Source organism: Euwallacea similis, chromosome 2, assembly GCF_039881205.1.
Source record: "Euwallacea similis isolate ESF13 chromosome 2, ESF131.1, whole genome shotgun sequence".
NCBI lineage: Eukaryota > Metazoa > Arthropoda > Insecta > Coleoptera > Curculionidae > Euwallacea > Euwallacea similis.
In genome coordinates, this window is record NC_089610.1 from 9,268,910 (window position 1) to 9,288,218 (window position 19,309).

The 19,309-nt window shown below is 37.6% G+C and overlaps 1 protein-coding gene and 1 long non-coding RNA gene across 5 annotated transcripts; one reads left to right on the forward strand and one right to left on the reverse strand.

Annotated features, from left to right (window-relative positions):
- Positions 1-693: 693 nt before the first annotated feature.
- Positions 694-4,984, reverse strand: LOC136418213 (uncharacterized). Of its 2 annotated transcripts, none has more exons than XR_010752897.1 (3): positions 4,074-4,984; positions 2,664-4,015; positions 694-2,598 (listed from the first exon to the last, which is right to left on the reverse strand). It is a non-coding gene; the product is annotated as an uncharacterized lncRNA (long non-coding RNA). The 2 variants fall into 2 exon arrangements; XR_010752898.1 differs by lacking the exon at positions 694-2,598 and having other exon boundaries at positions 2,645-2,719; positions 2,774-4,015; positions 4,074-4,983.
- Asator (tau-tubulin kinase asator) lies at positions 3,132-19,247 on the forward strand. 3 transcript variants are annotated; one of them, XM_066404073.1, is made up of 20 exons: positions 3,132-3,262; positions 8,862-8,976; positions 9,297-9,466; positions 9,731-9,926; positions 9,984-10,155; positions 10,209-10,426; positions 10,479-10,700; positions 10,757-10,883; positions 11,034-11,362; positions 11,423-11,605; positions 11,661-11,757; positions 14,581-14,870; positions 15,040-15,366; positions 15,452-15,606; positions 15,661-15,794; positions 15,848-16,002; positions 16,054-16,217; positions 16,742-16,901; positions 16,970-17,162; positions 17,699-19,247. In XM_066404073.1, the coding sequence occupies exons 1-20, from the start codon at positions 3,201-3,203 to the stop codon at positions 17,845-17,847; spliced, it is 3,618 nt and encodes a 1,205-aa protein (XP_066260170.1). In that variant the 5' UTR covers positions 3,132-3,200; the 3' UTR covers positions 17,848-19,247. The 3 variants fall into 3 exon arrangements, with proteins under 3 accessions (XP_066260170.1, XP_066260178.1, XP_066260185.1); XM_066404081.1 differs by lacking the exon at positions 3,132-3,262 and adding an exon at positions 7,028-7,249; XM_066404088.1 differs by lacking the exon at positions 3,132-3,262 and adding an exon at positions 7,270-7,456.
- The last annotated feature ends 62 nt before the right edge of the window (positions 19,248-19,309 follow it).

A 19,309-nucleotide genomic window follows, 5' to 3' on the forward strand; every position in this document is an offset into this window, starting at 1 on the left:
TAAAAGACAGCATAGAAAAGAATTTGAAAAGTCTTCAGTTATATATCCACATATTTTACGTGTGAAGAGCTTCAATAACTGGAATAAAAAGGGATATTTCAGTAATGTGTAGAGCAAGTAATGTATATAACTTTTCCAACTATCTTTACAAGTGTGATGGTTATTCCTGTTTTCAATTCCTTTTCATTGCCTTTATAGACATAGATAAAGCAGCAGAACATGAAACAAGGAAACTGCTTAAAATGATTTTTTTCTAAATACTTTCTTTCTCTCTTCAAATATTACGCCCATTTCCAGATGACCTACTTATAGAAATTACAAGAAACATTGAATTGCTACGAACCTGGCTACACAAACAATTTTTTTCCAACTACCATCATATGTTTCTACTTATTTCGGGAGTTTAATTAATTACCTAATTTTCCTGAAAAATCGATTAAACTTATAAAGGAGGAATTGACTTAAATTTTGACCTTGATGTGCGGAAAAACCAGGGCAAATCCATCTGGACACATGAAATTTTCAATGCAAAAACTCATTATAATATAACACGATGGGAGACAAATAGAACTATGTATTTATGCGTAATTGGTTTGGTGTTGCCGAATGAGACGTTAGAATAAGCTTGAAAACATTTATTCTATTCTTCATAATAATATTTTTTAGAACCTCCATGAACTTGATGTGCCTAATGGTGATTAACGAGTAATTTTCAAAAATACATTCCGGAGTTAATTAGTGCTACTGCTCTGAAGCTTTGCAAAACTGTGGACGAAGTGACATTGGAACTACTGACCCCCCCAATTAAAGCCGCAAAATACCTTCTGTTTCATTTTTTTTTGTCGTAATTTCGCACTGATGAGGCACACAATTTCTCCGAAAAAAAAAATGATGTAAATCTAGAATTCTAAGAAAGTTGCTTTAAAATGAAATTAAGTAAATATTTTGATTTTCCCCAAGCACCGCCTGATTTATTTTTTTAACACACCTTAATTTTGTTTAGAGAATAATTTCACGTGTGCTGGACTGCTGAATAGGCCTCCCATCACATACGAGTTTTAAGAATTCTTATAAAACCAAAAATCTGTATTTTGGAACTGTTATGGACGCCTAGTTCTAAAAGCAATTAGCTATATTATTAACTTAAGCCAATCAAGCCTTGGCCTAAATTTTTCTTAACCTGCTGCTGTCCAAATTTGTTCTGGTGATATATTATGGCAAATGATTCTCTTGCTTAGAGACAATTGCTTGAAACATACTTTAAGATGAATAACCTCATTTCCTAAATGTGGATTTTGTTCCAGGAAATTCAAAACATCTCCAAGAAACCTCTCGAATGTTCCCTTTTCTCTGCAATGGTCTGTACTACTCTCTAGTTATTTTAGTTGTGCGTTTATTTTTACAATTCTAGTAAATGGTATTTTTAGAGAGGAAATTCGTGTCGATAAACTCTATAAACTATAGGCCTTGTATTTGCAACACTTTAAGCGCCGTTTTATTGTCTTTGGGAAATGTACAGAGACCTAGTTTCCGAAATCGGAAGACTATAAGTACTAAGCCTACGGAAAAAAATGTATTGAAATGATATTTTTCAACTTCTATCCGAACATAAGTTAGAGTGAAACTGTAGGAATTTCACCTATCTGTTATTTAACCTAGTGTTCCATTGGACGCAACTGGGATGAGGCCAGAGGTAGACGTTCAAACTACTTTAGAAGTCCCAACTTACTAAAAGGATTTCAGTTTCAGCGCTTCCGGGCCCATTTTATTCGGCATGAACCACACAAAAAATCAAGGTGATGACTAAACCCACATTGCTTCAATAGCTGGTTTTTGGAACTGCATTAACTTTCCCTCACTCGAAGGGAAGGATCAATCCTTAGCCGAAGATCTAATCTTTAATGCACATAAATTCGTCGAAGTGAGGCGACTATTTTCGCCTGCGTGACTATCAACCTTGAAGCAAATCAGTGCCCTCTGGATTAACGCGTAAAGTACTGTGTTGAAGGTCAAGGAGTATGGCCTTGTCATAGCATCTTCCGATAGTGGCCTGCGGGCTGATGTAGTTCGCCATAGTCCCTAACACTTTTTAGCTAATAATGCTGTCGTTAACATGGCCTGGGACGCGAAAGTTTGGACACTGCAGAAGTCGGTAAAGGCCCTCAATGGCTTAAGAATGGTCGGTCTCACTTGACAATTAAATGTCTCCACCAATTAACACCTCTGGCTATGACAATGTCAAAACTTCCCGTTAGAGACCGCGCATGATAGACTCAATCAAAGAAGTGCCCTGAGGTTATATCTAGTACTGTTGACCGAGTACCATCAGTAAGTCATGGAAAAGCAGAAAACTACATATAAGCATAACCTCGCTTAGGTAAAAATATGTATGTATCTCATGAATACTGATGAAATGCTATAAAACAAAGAGGCTCAAGAGAAAAGTCAAGATGTTCAAGCAAACCATGAGACAATAGAAAGTCGCTGAAAAACTGCAGGCAGAAAAGACTAACAGTCCCCAAATAATATAACGAGTCATTATACATACATATTGGTTTCAGCCGAAAACTTTAAAGTCTCTTGTTCCCGTTAAATAATCTACAAATAGTAATAACAATTAATGAATTTCAGGATAAAAAGAATACACTGAAGACGTATTTTACCCTCATTCAATAAGCACGTTGCCTCCTTTTGCTCAGATGCTCCGTTTCCTCAAAAACTGCACGCAACTTATTGTGGTACAAAAAAAAAAAGCGGAATCCTAAAAATATACATTTCCACAATTAATTTCTGTAGAGTGGGGCAGACGCGCACCTCGTCTGAGGTACGGTTGTACAACATCACCCAATTGATTTAAAAATGTCCAACCTCAAATTAAGAGCCCATTTACCAAAGGCCGACTCGGACGCAAAGTCTCTGGACAACAACGCGCTGTAGTTCCGAGTGAAAAGTTGACTTAAAAAAGAGCGCCAGCTTTCCTAACGGTACCACTCAACTGTCGGATCGCCCGATACAATGTGCATCTGTGACCTCCACTTGTAGTATTGTTTTGTGTACCTGAAGATCCAGTGAAAGTGCTATTATTGGAACAATGAATGAAATCGATTTAAAGGAAATTGCTTAAGTGGAAGAGAGGATGATTCTCAGTAGATGTTGAAAGGGAGCACATACTTGTGGAAATATAGAAAGAATATTTCAAAATGACGGTAATACTGAGTGGCCAGGACAGTCTTAAGGATCACGGGAATTTGAAGAAGAAATGGTAAGCTTGGTTGCATTCAAACTCGAGCGAAGACCTGCGGTGTAAGGCACCTTATCCGTAAATTGAAAACTTTAGATACCTACAAACATCGTGTAAACAGAGATAAATTTAAAAATAGAGTGTTTACCCACCCAGTAAGTGTCTAGTTGGCGTAAAACTCGAATCCGAATATTAATCTTAAAAAAAAATCGCTGGCACTTTGCATGTACTCCCCAAACTTATTGATGAATGTTCATCTGAAAATTGACCGAATTATATTTCCAGGCTTCATATCGAAATTCCTCCATTAAAATTCCACAGGATGCTTTTATTGATAGGGCCAATTAAACCGTTATAAATCTGCGTGACGTGTGATAACAGGTGGGTCCAGTTATGTTGGCCAATAAAACAAAATTTAATTTTTCACCGATAAAGATCGAATACTCAAAAGGTCACCTCTAATGTCGTTTTTACAACTGTGGTTTTACCTTGCTTCTATGTATTTAATTTACGATTTTCCTGTTTCATTGCAGTTTTCCTTCAACGTTTCCAGGAGAAAAGTTTTTTCGAGCGTTTTACCTTGCTGCCACAGAGCTGAATAGACTGTTTCGTTATGTTTGACATATGCCTTTTAATAAAAATAGAAGCAGTCCTTGAGTCCTTGCACGTAAGCACCAAGTTCACCAGGCCTCCCAACACCTTGAGCTTTCAGGTTTATAGCGATTAATAGTTTTACTCAAAACTACTAGTCCTAGGCCAGGTGTTCTGTTTTATCTGTAAATATTTAAACTTTTTAAAATTAATTCCCTTTAATTACACATTACCTACATACATTTACTGAATGATACAGGGCATCTGCTCTCTCTAACTGCATATCGCGCGTCACTTGCGCTCACATTTTACCTCGTAGTGAGTAAGTGAACCATGAAGCTGTAATAAGCTTCCTACTGCGTAAACAACATGATGTCGATGCAAAAATATTCTTGACGCAGCTGGTGTTTTTGTTTTCCTCGACTCGTTTATACTATCACTTCTGTAAAAAATGCATTTATGTTTATGTCGAGGCTTTTCTCCATCGCCACTTCCCGCAGCATCATAAAAGGAGCTTCCAGACGGTTTCCTTTTCTGACCCCGATTCCTGAAAATTTCCAAAAATATCGTGAAACCTCTATAAAAGTCTCCCTAAATCTCGTAGGTCAAAGTGTTATAATGGAACTCTATCTCGGATCGCATAAAATGGGCTGGCATAAATATTTGCCTTGGCAAATGTATAATTTTGTTTTAATTGCTCAATTCTAAATATCGCGTGTATTTCCTTGTCGCTTTAAATATAGCAGAGAAACGATAAAGAGGCCTTTATTTATGTGTCGGACCCTTACGCAATAGATCTGGATTCTGTTTGTAATCGACTTAAATCGAGCTTTTCCTAGATGCATATAAAGAACATAAAGAGTAAAAGTGGGACTATTTTAGATTAAAAAAAATATCTGCCTTTTATCGTTTACACATAAATCTGAATACATTTATGCTTGCTCATAGTAAACTCGTAAAAAGCACTATTTTTAGAGTGGTATACAGGTTGTTTGGACAGAAATAGATTAGGTGCTGATATTTTTAACGAAGTATTTTATTGGATAAAAGTTATTGACCACAGGAAAAGAGGTATGTATATGGTCGTAATTTGCCATATTAAATACACAAAGCATAAAGATATGAATAATGATAACTTTTCCCAATTCTCATCGAATTTAATTTAAAACAGTCAAAATTGTAGTACCTATTGTTTTACCACAAAGTCCTAGAATAGCATAAGTCATAAATCATCTTTGTTGCATGAAAAACAGGGACTTCCACAAATTTAGAACTAATAGCTATTTTATGTAACACTACAGAACAGGCGTAAGGTCAGTAAAGGTACAAAATTGTAGTTAAAATTTCTGTGCAATTTAAATGCAGCTTTTGAAATGCCTTGTGATAGGTCCAAACTTCAAGCACTTGAACGATCACTGTATTAACTAAAAACACCTTTTTTTACTCTATTTACGTATCAGGTTTTTGTAAATAATTTAATATGTTCTGAGGCTACTATAAATATCTGTAATAATACAATGAGTCATGATATGTACTGTAGAACATAAAGGCTCAAGAATGTAATAGAAAAATGGATCATTAAGGGCATCACATTATATTAAAATGGGTGGATTGCTATGAAGCCTCCACTGTGATCTGATGTCTCTTGCAGCCCCCTTCAATGTAATGTAAACCTCACCACTTCCCTAAGCCAAGTCATCTTTAAGTTTTCTTGCTCAATTACTGCTCTACCAAATAGATCAAACCTTTGTCTGGTAATTGCTGAATATTCACATAGAACATGATGTAGTCTTTTTCTCTTCAATTGTACTCAGTATTCTCATCCTTCGGAAAGCTGCTTATTCTATGCAAGTGAGTCAAGAGCAGATCTTCCCTTACTTAAATTGTCATGTCAACTCTTACTTGTTGCATGCTTAACCATATAAGGGATTCCTTCTTTATTAGGTCCCATCAGGAACGTCTTGCAATGTGCCATATCCAGTAGGCTATTTCAGTACTCCTGAAATCTCTGGTACTTTTCTTTTACCAAATAGTGAGATGATCTCAATTTTGGTTGAGGTCAAACAAAACATGAATCTGTAGTCTCCTAGGGAGGGTGTTGGCAATCTCATTACTCAAGAGTCTCAAATAATCTGGCATCCATTCATTACAATTTAATTATGGTTACCCAAAGCCTTCAGTCATGTGACAGTTTCGTAGCATCTGAAATTAAAACAGAGATGTTTTTTTTTTTGAAAAGCTCAATTTTCTCTTTTTGGTGAATGGCATAATAATGAGCAGGTTTTTCTTTTTGCTTCAACTGGACATGGCATTGATCACCTCCTGAATGGTGCCGGAGATGTAACTATCCAGTTGGTTCAGCATAAATATTATTAAGTCATATGCAAAAGTTTGTATTTTCTATTGCCGTGTAAAATTGTAATCATTCTGGATTTCAAAATGTTGTAACTCCAATTACTCATTATTCGTTTAAAGTCCAAGTAGACTCTCACTTCGAAGCCTTTCGAATTTAAGAACTGACTGATGTGTGTTGTTAGATAATTTTCAAAAAAAGAAGTTAACAATTTTTGTAAAAATTTAAAGTTATAATAAACATTAACCTCACATTTAAAATCCCACTTACTGGGTCAAGTTCAGAATTATTTTGTCTTTATTTAGCTCAGTGATAGATAAAGATGCAATACTGACTCTACTCATTTAGTAAAAATGAATTTCATTCCTTTGTGGCGCCCTCTCTACTTAAATCGATTTATGATAACTGCAACGTTGCCTGGCCTATATTCCAAGAAAAATCAAAAATTTCATTTAATGATAACGACGACACTTATTAATAGCCACACCTCCGTGTATGTATATAAGAGTTTTTCAAGAAGTTTCCAGTAATAAAGAAACTCTGGTTATTCGCAAATAATACAGAAGAAATAATGTCCCGTGCAACTTTGGCATCGGGGCAGCCATGCGCTCACAATCCTATAATCAACGGCATTCACCAGTTTTATTTATTGCGCTTCTTCTCCTGATTTTCCACCCTATTGTGGGTGACATTAACAAAATTATGGCATACAAAACGCCAACATTGTTGAGAATTTCTTGTTAAAGCACAACAATTAATTAATTCAACTGTGAAGAGAAGTTCGCTCAAAACTATAATTTGAAATTGCCGCTGCTGACAGATATCAGCCGATTGACAGCGCAGTTCGTAGCAGTAGAATAAAAAAATGGCGTTCGTATCGATCAAAATTCCTGCTGCCCGTAAGAAATGTTGAATAAATACGCTTATAATGCCTATAATCGTGACTAAAAATAAACTAAAACCGTTGTATTGCATGTCGAGCCCGTTGGCGACTACCTAGTTTGCGATTTAAACGTTTTGTTCGGTTGGAATTATTGGTTTCTCGTCCGTCCTGCAAATGCCAAGCAAGTAGACCTTTAAATGATTTTTACTGTTTTGCATGGTATTTTGATTTAATGCGACCACCTCGCTTCGCACATTTCTACCCCTTAAACCAAATTTAAACCTCATGCTAGATATTCAGGCAATTTCAGTCAAAAAAATGGGATTAGGAAAGTTCTATTCTCCTGCTCCATTAGATACCTGTGTGCGACACTTCGTTTTACTACTACGTAAGTCTATATTTAACTCGATTTATTTTTGGCCAAATTATCCAAACAGGACCTTCCAATTGACCCCATCGTAACATTACTCTAATAATTATTTAACAAGACTCTTGCCCATCGCAATTAGAACGCTGATGCGCTAGTCGTTTTCCTATTTTTTTTTTACCATAAACATCCTTATAAGCCATTTTCTCGGCCATTTAAGGGTACGGGGCTGGAAAGATCAATGTTGACATGTGATGAGGACATTAAATTTGGGATGATAATCTTATTTGTAATTTGTTAGGTAGGTTTTTAGTTGAAGGGAATTTGAAAAAATCAATAAAGTCCGGGCGTAACAAATCGTAGGAGGAAGTGCCAAGCATTGTTGCCAGAAGCAGAGATAGTTTTCCCTAAAATTCATGCAACTTTTTTGAAACTTATGTTAATAGAAGAAAAGTTAATTCATATGGAAAACTTCGTAGTTTTCAATATTAAAGAGAATTTTTGTTGCCTGACAACACAAAAGTACTTGTGTATCAAGGCTTAGTTGAATCCATCCACTAGTTGGAACTTGAGGTGATTCATGGGAATAACTTTGCTGTCAAGTTAATTTCAGTTGTGAAATTCACTGAATAGGTCAGTCAAAAAGTAACTCAGGTAGTTAGATACACAGTTAGATCTAAAGCAAGCAACGGCCAGATTTAATTGAACTAAAGTTGAGCTATTATTCAACAACTGGGCCTTTAGTGTAGAAGCATTAGCAATAATTGTTGCGAGTGTAAAAGTAAATCTGAGTTATTATTTATTACTCATCAAATAACAGTGCTTTGACACTCACTGCCCTGAAGAGAGAATAAAGTAAAGCATTTTCTCAGATTTTTTCCACAATGGTGACAATCCAATTAGAAGCCAAATTATGATTTTTGTTTCAGTGTATTTCATTGAATAATTTCTGTATGAAATATAGTGAAGTAGAGACAAAATTTATATTTAAATTTATATCACTATTTCCGTTTTGGTTCAAGTTACCCTTAATTATGATTTGAATAATTCCACACAGCTTGTGCAATTAAAATTTAATGCAAAAGTTATGATGAATTCATATTTCTAACAAAGTTTGGCAGTTTCCCAGTTTACGTATTATTTCCAGTAGTTTGTGCTTAAATGTCAATTGGAGTCTTCTAAGCATTAAACTGCAAGACTTGGCAATGCTTTCCCCTATTGTTATGTATATGTGCGCAATCTCTGGCGTCGATCAGCTGGGAGTGCTTCTTTCACTGCACGATTTTAGGCAAACCAAAATACACGGCAATCCTGCTGCCTAGCCTAGAAAGTGAAATTCGATCGGTTCCCTGATGTTTCCGCACGAAAATGACTAATAATTTCCCATCGATTTTCCAGAGGTTTCTGAATGTTGTTCATTTTACAGGCCTAAAAATTTAAGCTTGGAGAACCATTTGGACTCCACTGATCAAAACAACAATATAACGATGACGTCGGAGGATTTACTGCAGCCCGGACATGTCGTCAAAGAGAGGTGGAAGGTATGAATGAGTCCGATTACTCCTGCAGATGCTTACACTTAGATCGAAAAGTTTCCTGGCACAAATATGGTTATGACCCAGTCAAAACTTACGCACGTAGTTTCTAACGTTAGGGCAACGCTTCTGGAATTTGAATTCAAACCATTAATTGAACTTTTCTTATGCCTGGCGCTTTGTTATTAAATTGTTAAAATAATTATTCCTTCAGCCAATTGAGTACCTATAATACTCCGAATTTATGCTATGAATATATTTTAAATATTGATTAATCTATTTTTATCACGGTGGGGATTTGGCACCTATTGATAATTTTCATTTAGGTGGTCAAAAAAATTGGTGGCGGAGGATTCGGCGAAATTTACGAGGGCCAAGATTTGCTTACTAAAGAGCAAGTGGCCCTCAAAGTGGAGAGCGCCCGACAACCCAAGCAAGTACTGAAAATGGAGGTGGCTGTGTTGAAAAAGCTGCAAGGCAAGGAGCATATTTGCAGGCAAGTTTTCTTTTTGTCAACCCCATTTTTCCCCTTGTGTGTGTGTGTGTGTGTGTGTGTGTGTATGTGTGTATGTGTGCAGCATAAATCAGTTTAATGGTACCCAGCAGGCTAAATATAGATTCCAATTGTCTCAAACCTAATGGCAGTTTGGCATGCAGACGTCATTAAACTTTTAAGAATCATTACATTGTATTATTTGTGCATCTCTTATTAAATTAGTGTGGCATTAAGGGAGTTTTTAATCCCCTCTTTCAATCTCAGATTTATAGGCTGTGGTAGGAATGATCGATTCAATTATGTGGTCATGCAGCTGCAGGGCAGAAATTTGGCCGAATTGCGTAGGGCACAGCCCCGGGCGGCATTCAGTCTCTCCACCACTTTGCGATTGGGCCTTCAAATTCTCAGAGCTATCGAAAGTATACATTCTGTCGGATTTTTGCATCGTGATATTAAACCTGTGAGCCTCAAATGTTCCAATCATTGAATATGCCCAATGACTAATTGAAATTTTCAGAGTAATTTTTCAATGGGTAGACTGCCATATAACTGTAGGAAAGTATATATGTTAGATTTTGGGTTGGCTCGCCAATACACGACCGCCACCGGCGAAGTAAGAGCTCCTCGAGCAGCCGCTGGCTTTAGGGGCACTGTCCGCTACGCCAGCATAAATGCACATAAAAACAGAGGTAAATTTTCCCTTTTTCTTTAGAACCTTTCTTTAGATTTCAATTATACACAGAAATGGGTCGGCACGACGATCTGTGGTCTCTCTTCTATATGCTAGTCGAGTTTGTAAACGGGCAGCTGCCCTGGCGCAAAGTCAAAGACAAGGAGCAAGTGGGACTCATGAAGGAGAAGTACGACCACAGGTTGCTATTAAAACATTTGCCCTCTGATCTCAAGCAGTTTCTGGATCATATACAGAGTCTGGAGTATGCAGATAAACCGGATTATGCGGTAAATTAATGGTTGGGCTTAATAACTTTCGTTACATTGTGATTATGCTTAGATGCTAATTACGCTATTTGAGCGTTGCATGAAACGGCGGGGTGTTAAAGAATCTGATCCGTTCGACTGGGAAAAACCAACTGGAGACTCTCAGTCCATCGGTCCAGTGTCTCAGGCACAACCTCCGACTACAGCGCCTACTACGTTGCCCAGGCAGACCACCAAACTACTCACAACCACAGATAATAACCAGGAAAATATCGAGCCGACTGATAACAAAGAGGTTAGAATTTAAATATTAACGAAATTATGGATTGTAAACTTGTTTGAAAATTGCAGGTGCAAATGGATGCCAGAAGAAGGATAGAGGCAGAAATCACTGCTCCTCTTGTCACAGATACTCAAACCAATGCTGGCAGGCCTGCAGTCGATAAAAATTGTAACGCCACTGCTGCTGATCAAATCGGTAAATCCTCCATAATATTGAAAATTGTACTTATTTATAAGGAAATTCGTACTTAAAAGTTACATTAAGCAGGCCACTAATTTATCAAAGTGCAGATATTAAATATTAAGGAAAAATATTATTTTTCGCACTATTAATGTTTCTGTACAGCGCGTAAACGTCGGGCAACTTCCCACCTGGACCAACCCCCAACTGATCGCTTAGATAACGAGGCGGCAGTTGCCTCTGCAAAGTCGTCCTCTGACGCTCCTCGTCCCGCCCCCTTACGCAAGAGTCAATCGGGAGCAGCCACTTTAGGTAGACTTAGAGTGGCCACGCCTCCTCAAGGAGGAGGGGGCAGTTTGGGCGAGTCTCCAGCCACACCCGAGCAGGAGCGGCCCAGGCGAAGACAACCGAGCGCGGCACGCAGTTCCAGAGGGGCACGCGATCAAAGCGTAACACAATTTGCTGTGATGGATGATGAGAATGTAAGCCAACAGGTCAGTAAGAATTTGATTGATGGTTGCGAAGCTGTGGTTGAACAAAATTGTAACGTGTAGGTGACGAGAGGTGGTGCCTTAACACTAGCTAGTCAGTGGAAGTCGCAGTTTGATGACAGCGAAGAAACGACGGACAACGAGTGGAAGCCGGAGTCACCCGAGCATTGTCGGGGGGGCGGGTCTCATGCAGGCTCTGCCCATCATCCACCCGCGCCTGATGGACTGGGAGGGACTTCCCAACAAGTTAGTTCTTTGAAGTTATTATGTGATTTCATAAATTTATTATTTCTCTACGTAGGCTCAAGCTGCCCTTAGTAAAATAAGTGAGGATTCCCGGGCTAGTCATAGAAAATACGTCAATATTGCGGGAATTGAAGATTATCCGGAGTTGGTGGGTAAGTACCAATTATTTGCAGTTTCATGAAATAGTCACTAGATAGAAGTGTACAGGATGACGAATGATTGATAATAAATTACTGGATTTTCACATTATATTAATATTTTTAGATAAATCTAACTATATAGTTTTCAATATCAATTTTATTTTTTCTATATTTAAAAAGAGCATCAGCATATCTTTGGTGCCATGCATATCAATGAGAGAACATATATGTATATTTGAATTTAAAATTGCGATTTTAAAAGGCTTTAGAGAAAAATTATGGTGGCCTGGTTTTTGTCTTGGTTTAGGCTATATAAAAAAAACACATCCACAAACGGTTCAATTGTCCACAATATTAACAAGGTCACTCATGCATGCCCTAACGATATAATTAGACCTTTAGGTTTCATGTAGCTTTACAATATTCCAGGAACTACAATGTTTTTTTCGTGTTTTTACAACAATCGAACCTTTCCTTAGGCGCTAAAAAACGCGGTCGGTTCCGGAGAATCCTGAAAAACAACGCCGGATTGAATTCGATTTACGAGACTAAAAGCGAGCGAGTGTTCTTAAGGGTTTTTCTAAACCCATTCAGCTGCCGAAGCTATAAAACCACCACTTTAGCTTCATCGCTGGCCGATATTTTGTCGGACATTTCAGACCCTGAGAGCTGCCCGCTTGATTAGAAATATCGTCGATCAGAGTAAGGGAATTTGTGAACCCCAATGACCTAGAAGAACTAGACGTAGAATGATTTTTTCTCACTTATTTATCACTTTTAACATTGTTTGCTAGGTCCAGTTCTTTTACGTTATTGTTGTACCCAAATAGTCCCTTGAAGACATTGGTGTGGAGTCATAGTGAAGTCCTATGAAGTGTTCGTGATGTTATTGTGGAGAAAAATTTAATTTGGTTTTTGATTATTGATTGATTTGACCGCGACAGTCGCCTTTATCTTCCAAGTTTGACATAGAAAAAGGCATTCATTTGATTACACAAACGTCTCATGTAAACCTGTGAATGAACATTTGGCTTTTCTCCATCAATGTAAACTACCTTGCGCTTTCTTCTTATCAGCGATTAATGTTTAACCTCTAACTCTGGTTTTTTCGTTGAAATGTACAATAATATATATGTAATTTGATATTTAGCCAATTTTTGTTATGATAAATTTTATGAAGTCGCTTTAAAAATAAATAGGCATTCTGCAAGGAAGAAAGGTGATTTATTCAGAAACATGTTTTTGATTTTGCTGAAATGAGTGGGCGTGGATGGGTGGGATTTATCACACTGATCGTCATCTAAAATTAGTCGAATTTGAAGATTCGTGCGGTTCACTTTAAGAGTTTAAGGCCTGTTCCAAGGTGGTTTAAGTGATAAAAATTACAAAATTGTACATAGGAAGAGGTATTGTGGTTTCTTTGAAAAGCAGCCCTTTTTTATTAAGTATTTGTGTCTCAGCTTAACAGTCTGTCTCTTTTATGTAATTTTTTTGTATGTGTTATCTGTAATTTGCGTTTGTCAAGCTACGATTTCGTAAGAAATCGGTATCGTAATATGCCGTTAATAATACTTTCCAACTTCAATCACAATCTAATCAATGACTGCCATAAAATCCGCATGAATATAAAATGCATGGGCAACGTTGTAAAGCTCCTACAGACGGACAGCCTGGTGCGCCTCCAGATATGGTCAATCAGCCGCTGTCAAAAGCCTTAGATCTATTTATTTTGAGCTAACTTGATCATAAACTAAACTTTGCCCCTGTATAAATAATTCTCTTCTCTTGGTCCCCTTCCCTATGAACCATTGTATGGCGCGGCTAAATAGGGCGCCAAAATCTCTGATCGCAACGATCGAGTGATGCTACTCATTGATACAACGAAGTGGTCCGTCTATGGAAGCCCTTACAACGGCCGTTATATTACGGCACTACTGTCCTACCGGAAACTGGCTTTAGCGTTAATGTTGCATTTTTATTTACCTTTAAAGGATATAAAGTGCCCAAATCGTGCCAACAACAGGAAAAGGCGCATCAAAGAGCTTTGAAGTTGCAGCATAGACTCGCACAGACGTAAATTTTATGTCTAATGTAATAATTATTTTTCAATAATTTTAAAAATTTAACCTTATATTAAGGAAAGATTGTCATTATAATCATCGATATCATAAAAAAAAATTTCATAACTAATTAACATTGTAGTATAGTGGCACTGTAAGATATAACGCAATGTATTTTTAACAATATTTAAGTGAATAAACGATATTTCTTGTGATATAGGTTTTTCTTATAAAAATCCCTCTGTTGAATGAAATTATAATTTGCCGCATTATTACTCGCAATATTTTTGGACGACTCATTGACATACAATGACATTGCTATCAGTGGCTGTATTGAATTAATATATATATATATATATATATATATATTCTTAAGCATAAACATGAGACCGAAACCATCTTTTTAATAGAAAGACGATTATTCCATTGGTTTAAAAAAAAACTATTTCTCGACAGATATTTCCACCATGAAATTGTGTTACTCCTATGAGGATCATCATGCGCCTTTCGTTACGCGACCAATCGTTGCGTTCACAAACGAAAGTCCCACGCAGAATGACCTTGACCTTTGAACTTGTTTGTTGCGAGTTGAAAATAGATGACCTTGACCCAGTTGAATCCAAACTTAAATTATCTTATTAATGTCAATCGAAAATAGCTTTAGCAATAATTATTTGACTGACTGCCAGCGTGGGGTCATAAACAACCTGTTTGTGATGCACACAGAAATTTGCTGCAATATCTTTGTGAGGATTATAGTTTTTTTTTTTTGAAGGTGCTCTACCACGAGCTTGGTCTTGCCCCGCCCTTGGTCCCCTAGTGCGACGTACCCTTAAGCCACCCCTCTTGCAACAAGCCGCTTTTGATGATTTGGTGTTCCGCGTGGACGTGATGCGCAACGTGGCCTCGAAACATCAAGTTTTCCAACCTGAAACAATGGATGCTGCACAGAACGGTAAAACGATGTCCAGCGAGAAACCTTGGACAAGTTTGCCCGCCTTGGAAATAGCTGAAAAACAGAACTTTAGGGACGGAGATGAGAATGGGGATGAGGGGTTGCAGGAGGCAAGTGTTCTGTAGATAACTACAGTAATATTTTATATAGAAAGTATTCTAAAAATACGTGGTGCGAATGGGATATCAAATCCACACCTTAAATACAGTTGGAGCAACTGATAAAAATGTCATCATCCATTGATCAATTTTCCAGTTCATGTAACTAAAATGATTCCAGGTGGCTGGAAAGCTTGAAATCCGCGTAGTGCCAAAATTATCCCCCGAGTCATCGAGCACTAATCGCCAGACGACCCAAACCAACATCAGGCCTCAAACTCTCCCTCCCATAACCACAAAAATATCATCTGCTGTTCAGAATGGTTCCACTCCTCACATACAAAGGAATGGGTCTAACGAAAAACCGGAAAGACGACCTATAGAGCGGACAAAAAGCATCTTAAAACAGGGCAGCAAAGAGGGTCCCATTGGAGGTGAAATGGGGAGCCCCAGAAAAGAAATGGTTATGTTCGTCGATGGGCTAGTGGAGAGGAAAGAGAAGGACAAGGTGAGTTTCAGGTTTCTTTCATCGTATACATAGTTCAATCGATTTTCCGCAATGTTTGGAATACAAATGTTAATCTGTTTTTAAGGCGTGTCAGTCTCCGAGAGCAAGAGTGAGGTCGCCGCCGCCCTCGTTAGGCCATGTGGACGCTAGTGCGGACAGGAGAGAGAACGAGACAGAACGGGAAATTCAGTGCGATGTGACTAACGCCCCTTCCATGTTCTACTTAACTGAAATAGACCGGTACTCTTGCACTTTCATATTTAAGTAGTTCACTAAAGCATGGGATATTTTCAGAAAAAGTTTGGGTAACACATGCGACAAGCTAACTAACACCGAAGCGAAAAAAGTAGAGACCGAGAGTAGTAGCACGGAAACTGATAATAACAAAGACAAAATTAGGTTAGAGAGCCGGAGAAAGTCGACGCAGGGTAAAGCACTTGTCGTGGAAATGTTCGAGAATTATTGAATGATTTTTTTGCAGGTTCGAATCTCAACTTTGAACCTATTGAGGCGCTAATGCGCAGCCAATCTTTAAAATCCGTTCCTAGCAATAAATCTTTGTCCACTCTCTTAAACAATCGAGGCACCGACTCTCGATCTGAAAGCAGTTCCTGCGCTTCTAATAAACCTAAATCGGTATTTCATGTTTCATATAGAGTTGCCATATTATTATTATCAATATTTTAGGATGTCAAAGAAGAACAAGTGGAAGGAGAGGAGCGCCAGCGATTGGTGGAGCGAGATAAACGAGTAAAAACTGAGGAGCGCGTAGTGAGGTGTTCTCCTGGCCTGGACCTCAGCACCAACCCGAACGTGACATACGTGACGGCTTCAAGCATTCCAGAATTAAGGTATCTTGTAATTTCCCCCAAAAATACCTTGACCTAGCCTGAATAATATTAGTGACGTTTATTACAGTATATCTAGTAGAGAGTTGGCAGTTTTTGTGTAAAATATGGTGCATTTTTTCAGAGGGAAGTGACAATCTTCTCTCCGTTGGTTTGTGGAACGTCAAATAACCCAGTTAGTATGCGTGCTTATTAATATTATGTTTAAATGTGCTCATTTCGGTAGGATTGTGGCCAGTTTAACACGTTGGTTAATCCAGTCAAAAATATTGAGTGAGATTGGCTTGGAGTGTATTTGTCCGTGTGGCTTTTATAGGCTCGACATTCAATTTTACAGGTGATTCAACGTCAAAATTCCCATAAAACACAAAATTATTAAGCCTCTCAAATAAATTTTGTCTTTGTACCGAAAAGTTTTGCTGCTAATACACAACGTTGTCTCGCAATTTTCTCTCCCTTTCCCTAACACTAAATTCCGCCATTTTGAAGTCGATGTGACTTTTATGCGTTAACGTTTTCTTTTCCAGAGAAAAGCGTTCTATTGCCAACGGTTTAAGCCCGGGCATGGAAGAACAATCCGAGTACTTCGACGCAACTGAAAACCCTACCCACAAAGACAAAAGACACGAGCTAGACGACGAGGATAGCGGCGTTGACAATGCCAGTCAGATTTTGAGAGAATCTTCGGTAAGCATATATAAAATTGATTAAAGTTAAAAGTATGAAATACTGGATTTTCCTGGTTTGATGTGTAGACTAGTCCTGCAATGGAAGGTGGCAGAATATCGAAAATTCCCGTTTCGGTGAATACCGGCGGTCAACGACTAGCCAAGTGCATGTCATGGTCGGGCGACCTGACTCCAGGTCTTCGTAGACGTAGACAGACCGAAAAATACGTCACTGATCCCAGTCAACTAAAACTTCGATTCAAAAGACACTCCAGCAGCGGTAAGTGTCATATTTTATTTTAGAAGTCTCCAAAAATTTGATTAAAAGTAACGCTAATAGGCGGTTCATCTTATTGCCCCCAATTGTGAACCAGTAATAATTATTATTCTTTACAACAAAATAATAACCTGTAGCTAATAGATTTTGCGTCGGCGACACTAAATTTTTTTTTTTTTTTTCGTTTAAAATTGGGTCTTGTTGGACATTTTTTATTGAGGCAAATATCTTCACAAAATGGTAACTGCAATTTATTCTGTCTGTTTGATATTATTCTCTCTGGAAATTAAAATAGTGAATTATTCCCTGTCTTCAAAATAATTATGTTTCTCACTTCCGCTGTCCTTACAAATCCCCCTTTCTGTTCCAGGTAATCTCCTATTTCAAGTAGCAACTTTCGACCCCTATCCTAAAATCCGCGCCATTCTCCTTTAAATATATTCTTATTTTAGGGAAAATCCCGTGTTCGAAACCAATTTAATGAGTAAAGACTTGTTAGATTCGTTACCTAACATAAGGGTTTTCGTTCTCGTCTTTAGGTTTGAGAGCAAGAGGGATCTCTAACTGTCTCATAGACGCCCCGGAAAGCAGTCCTGAGTCTTCAGAGGGGCCGCCGCCCCCACCACCAGGCGGCGATCCGCCCTCCGAGTCCCAGGTCAGATGCAGGCGATTTAAACCGGTGACGTAGTCTAAGTGAGCCCTAAGCACTCATTGTTGAATCAAATTTAAGAGAGACTCTTGTCGCGTTTTATTTTTGGGGAGGTTGCCATGCTTCGATGTTTCATTCAGCGCACGTAATTTAGTTCTTGTTTGCGTCCGGAGTAGTCCGATATCTCTTGTACTAGCCCAGTTCTTTCGACTTTAAAAAAGTGATTTATTCTAGTGATTTATTGCGAGGTTACGTTAACCTTGAAACAATGTGAAACTGTTAATTTTCGCTATGTAACTTTTGATTTTTGCCAGATAGATCTGCCCTATTGTGTCTCGACAGGTTCAATCTTAATACTCGTAATTCCCGCAAAATTAAAGGTTACATATAAACAGTCGTATATATAATTTTTAGTGATAGATTGGTATAGAACACCATTAAAATACGTTAATAATTCTTAGAGTAAATTGTACTTGTTTTTATAAATGTGTGAGGTGAATTTCGTAAGTTTACGTTTGCTCATGATCGGGCCTGGATTATTGTTTTTTTCCGGAAGGATGGGCTTCTGATCTGCATACTTTGGTCCAAATAAATCTAAACATGCCATTCTAAATACTCATCAATCAGGCAAGGATGTATAATATAAGGCTTCCCAGCTGTAAAAGCCATCAAATATTTTAAGACCGCTTTATATGCCTTAAAGGTATAAAAAATTTATTTATTTCATTTTTTACATGTAAATTATTAACTTGTTTTACGGTTTTAATGTTGTGATGTATTATTTCGGAACATTTGGCAACACTATTATATGTAGATCGAATAAGCTATTGTTGGTTGTGTTCTGTGGCTGAATATGAATGTGCTTTAATCTTTTACATCGAACATGTATCGTTTCATTGCAGACGAGGGGCGCAAGTTGTGGAATATCCATTGTCGCGTAATTGTTTGTTGAAGTTGCCAAACTTCCACGAGTGCCTGCGTTAATTTTGTCAAGAGAGAATGCGAGGGAGAGAATCGTGAACTTATAAATAATATGAAATGTTTCTAGTCGAGATAAATGCCAAGTATTTTTTTAAAAGTACTTGAATTTCTATTCTAGTCAGTGACAGAGGCGATAGGAGTTTAAAAAATATGAAGTTAATATAATATATTATTGAAATACTCTTGTAAAAACGCAAAGTACCGTTAAGGTTGTGGCGCGCTGAGACGCGCGCCGATCCATATAAAAATATGATATAGAAATTCTCAGAGAAACAAGAGTCGTAGCTATGGAAAATTCTCTTTATTACGTAAAATACCTACTTGAGGAAATATTAGACTGCTAAGGTTGTTTTTGTTTTCAACTGTACAATATTTGTTTTTGTTTTGTTCTAGCGCTGTATTTTTGAATTATTATAGTTAATGAAAATAAAGGAAAAACTTGAGAAAATAAGTGTGTATAACTACCTTAAAACAAGAAAATAATATATTATTAGTTGAGCATCTAATAAAGGCTATTACG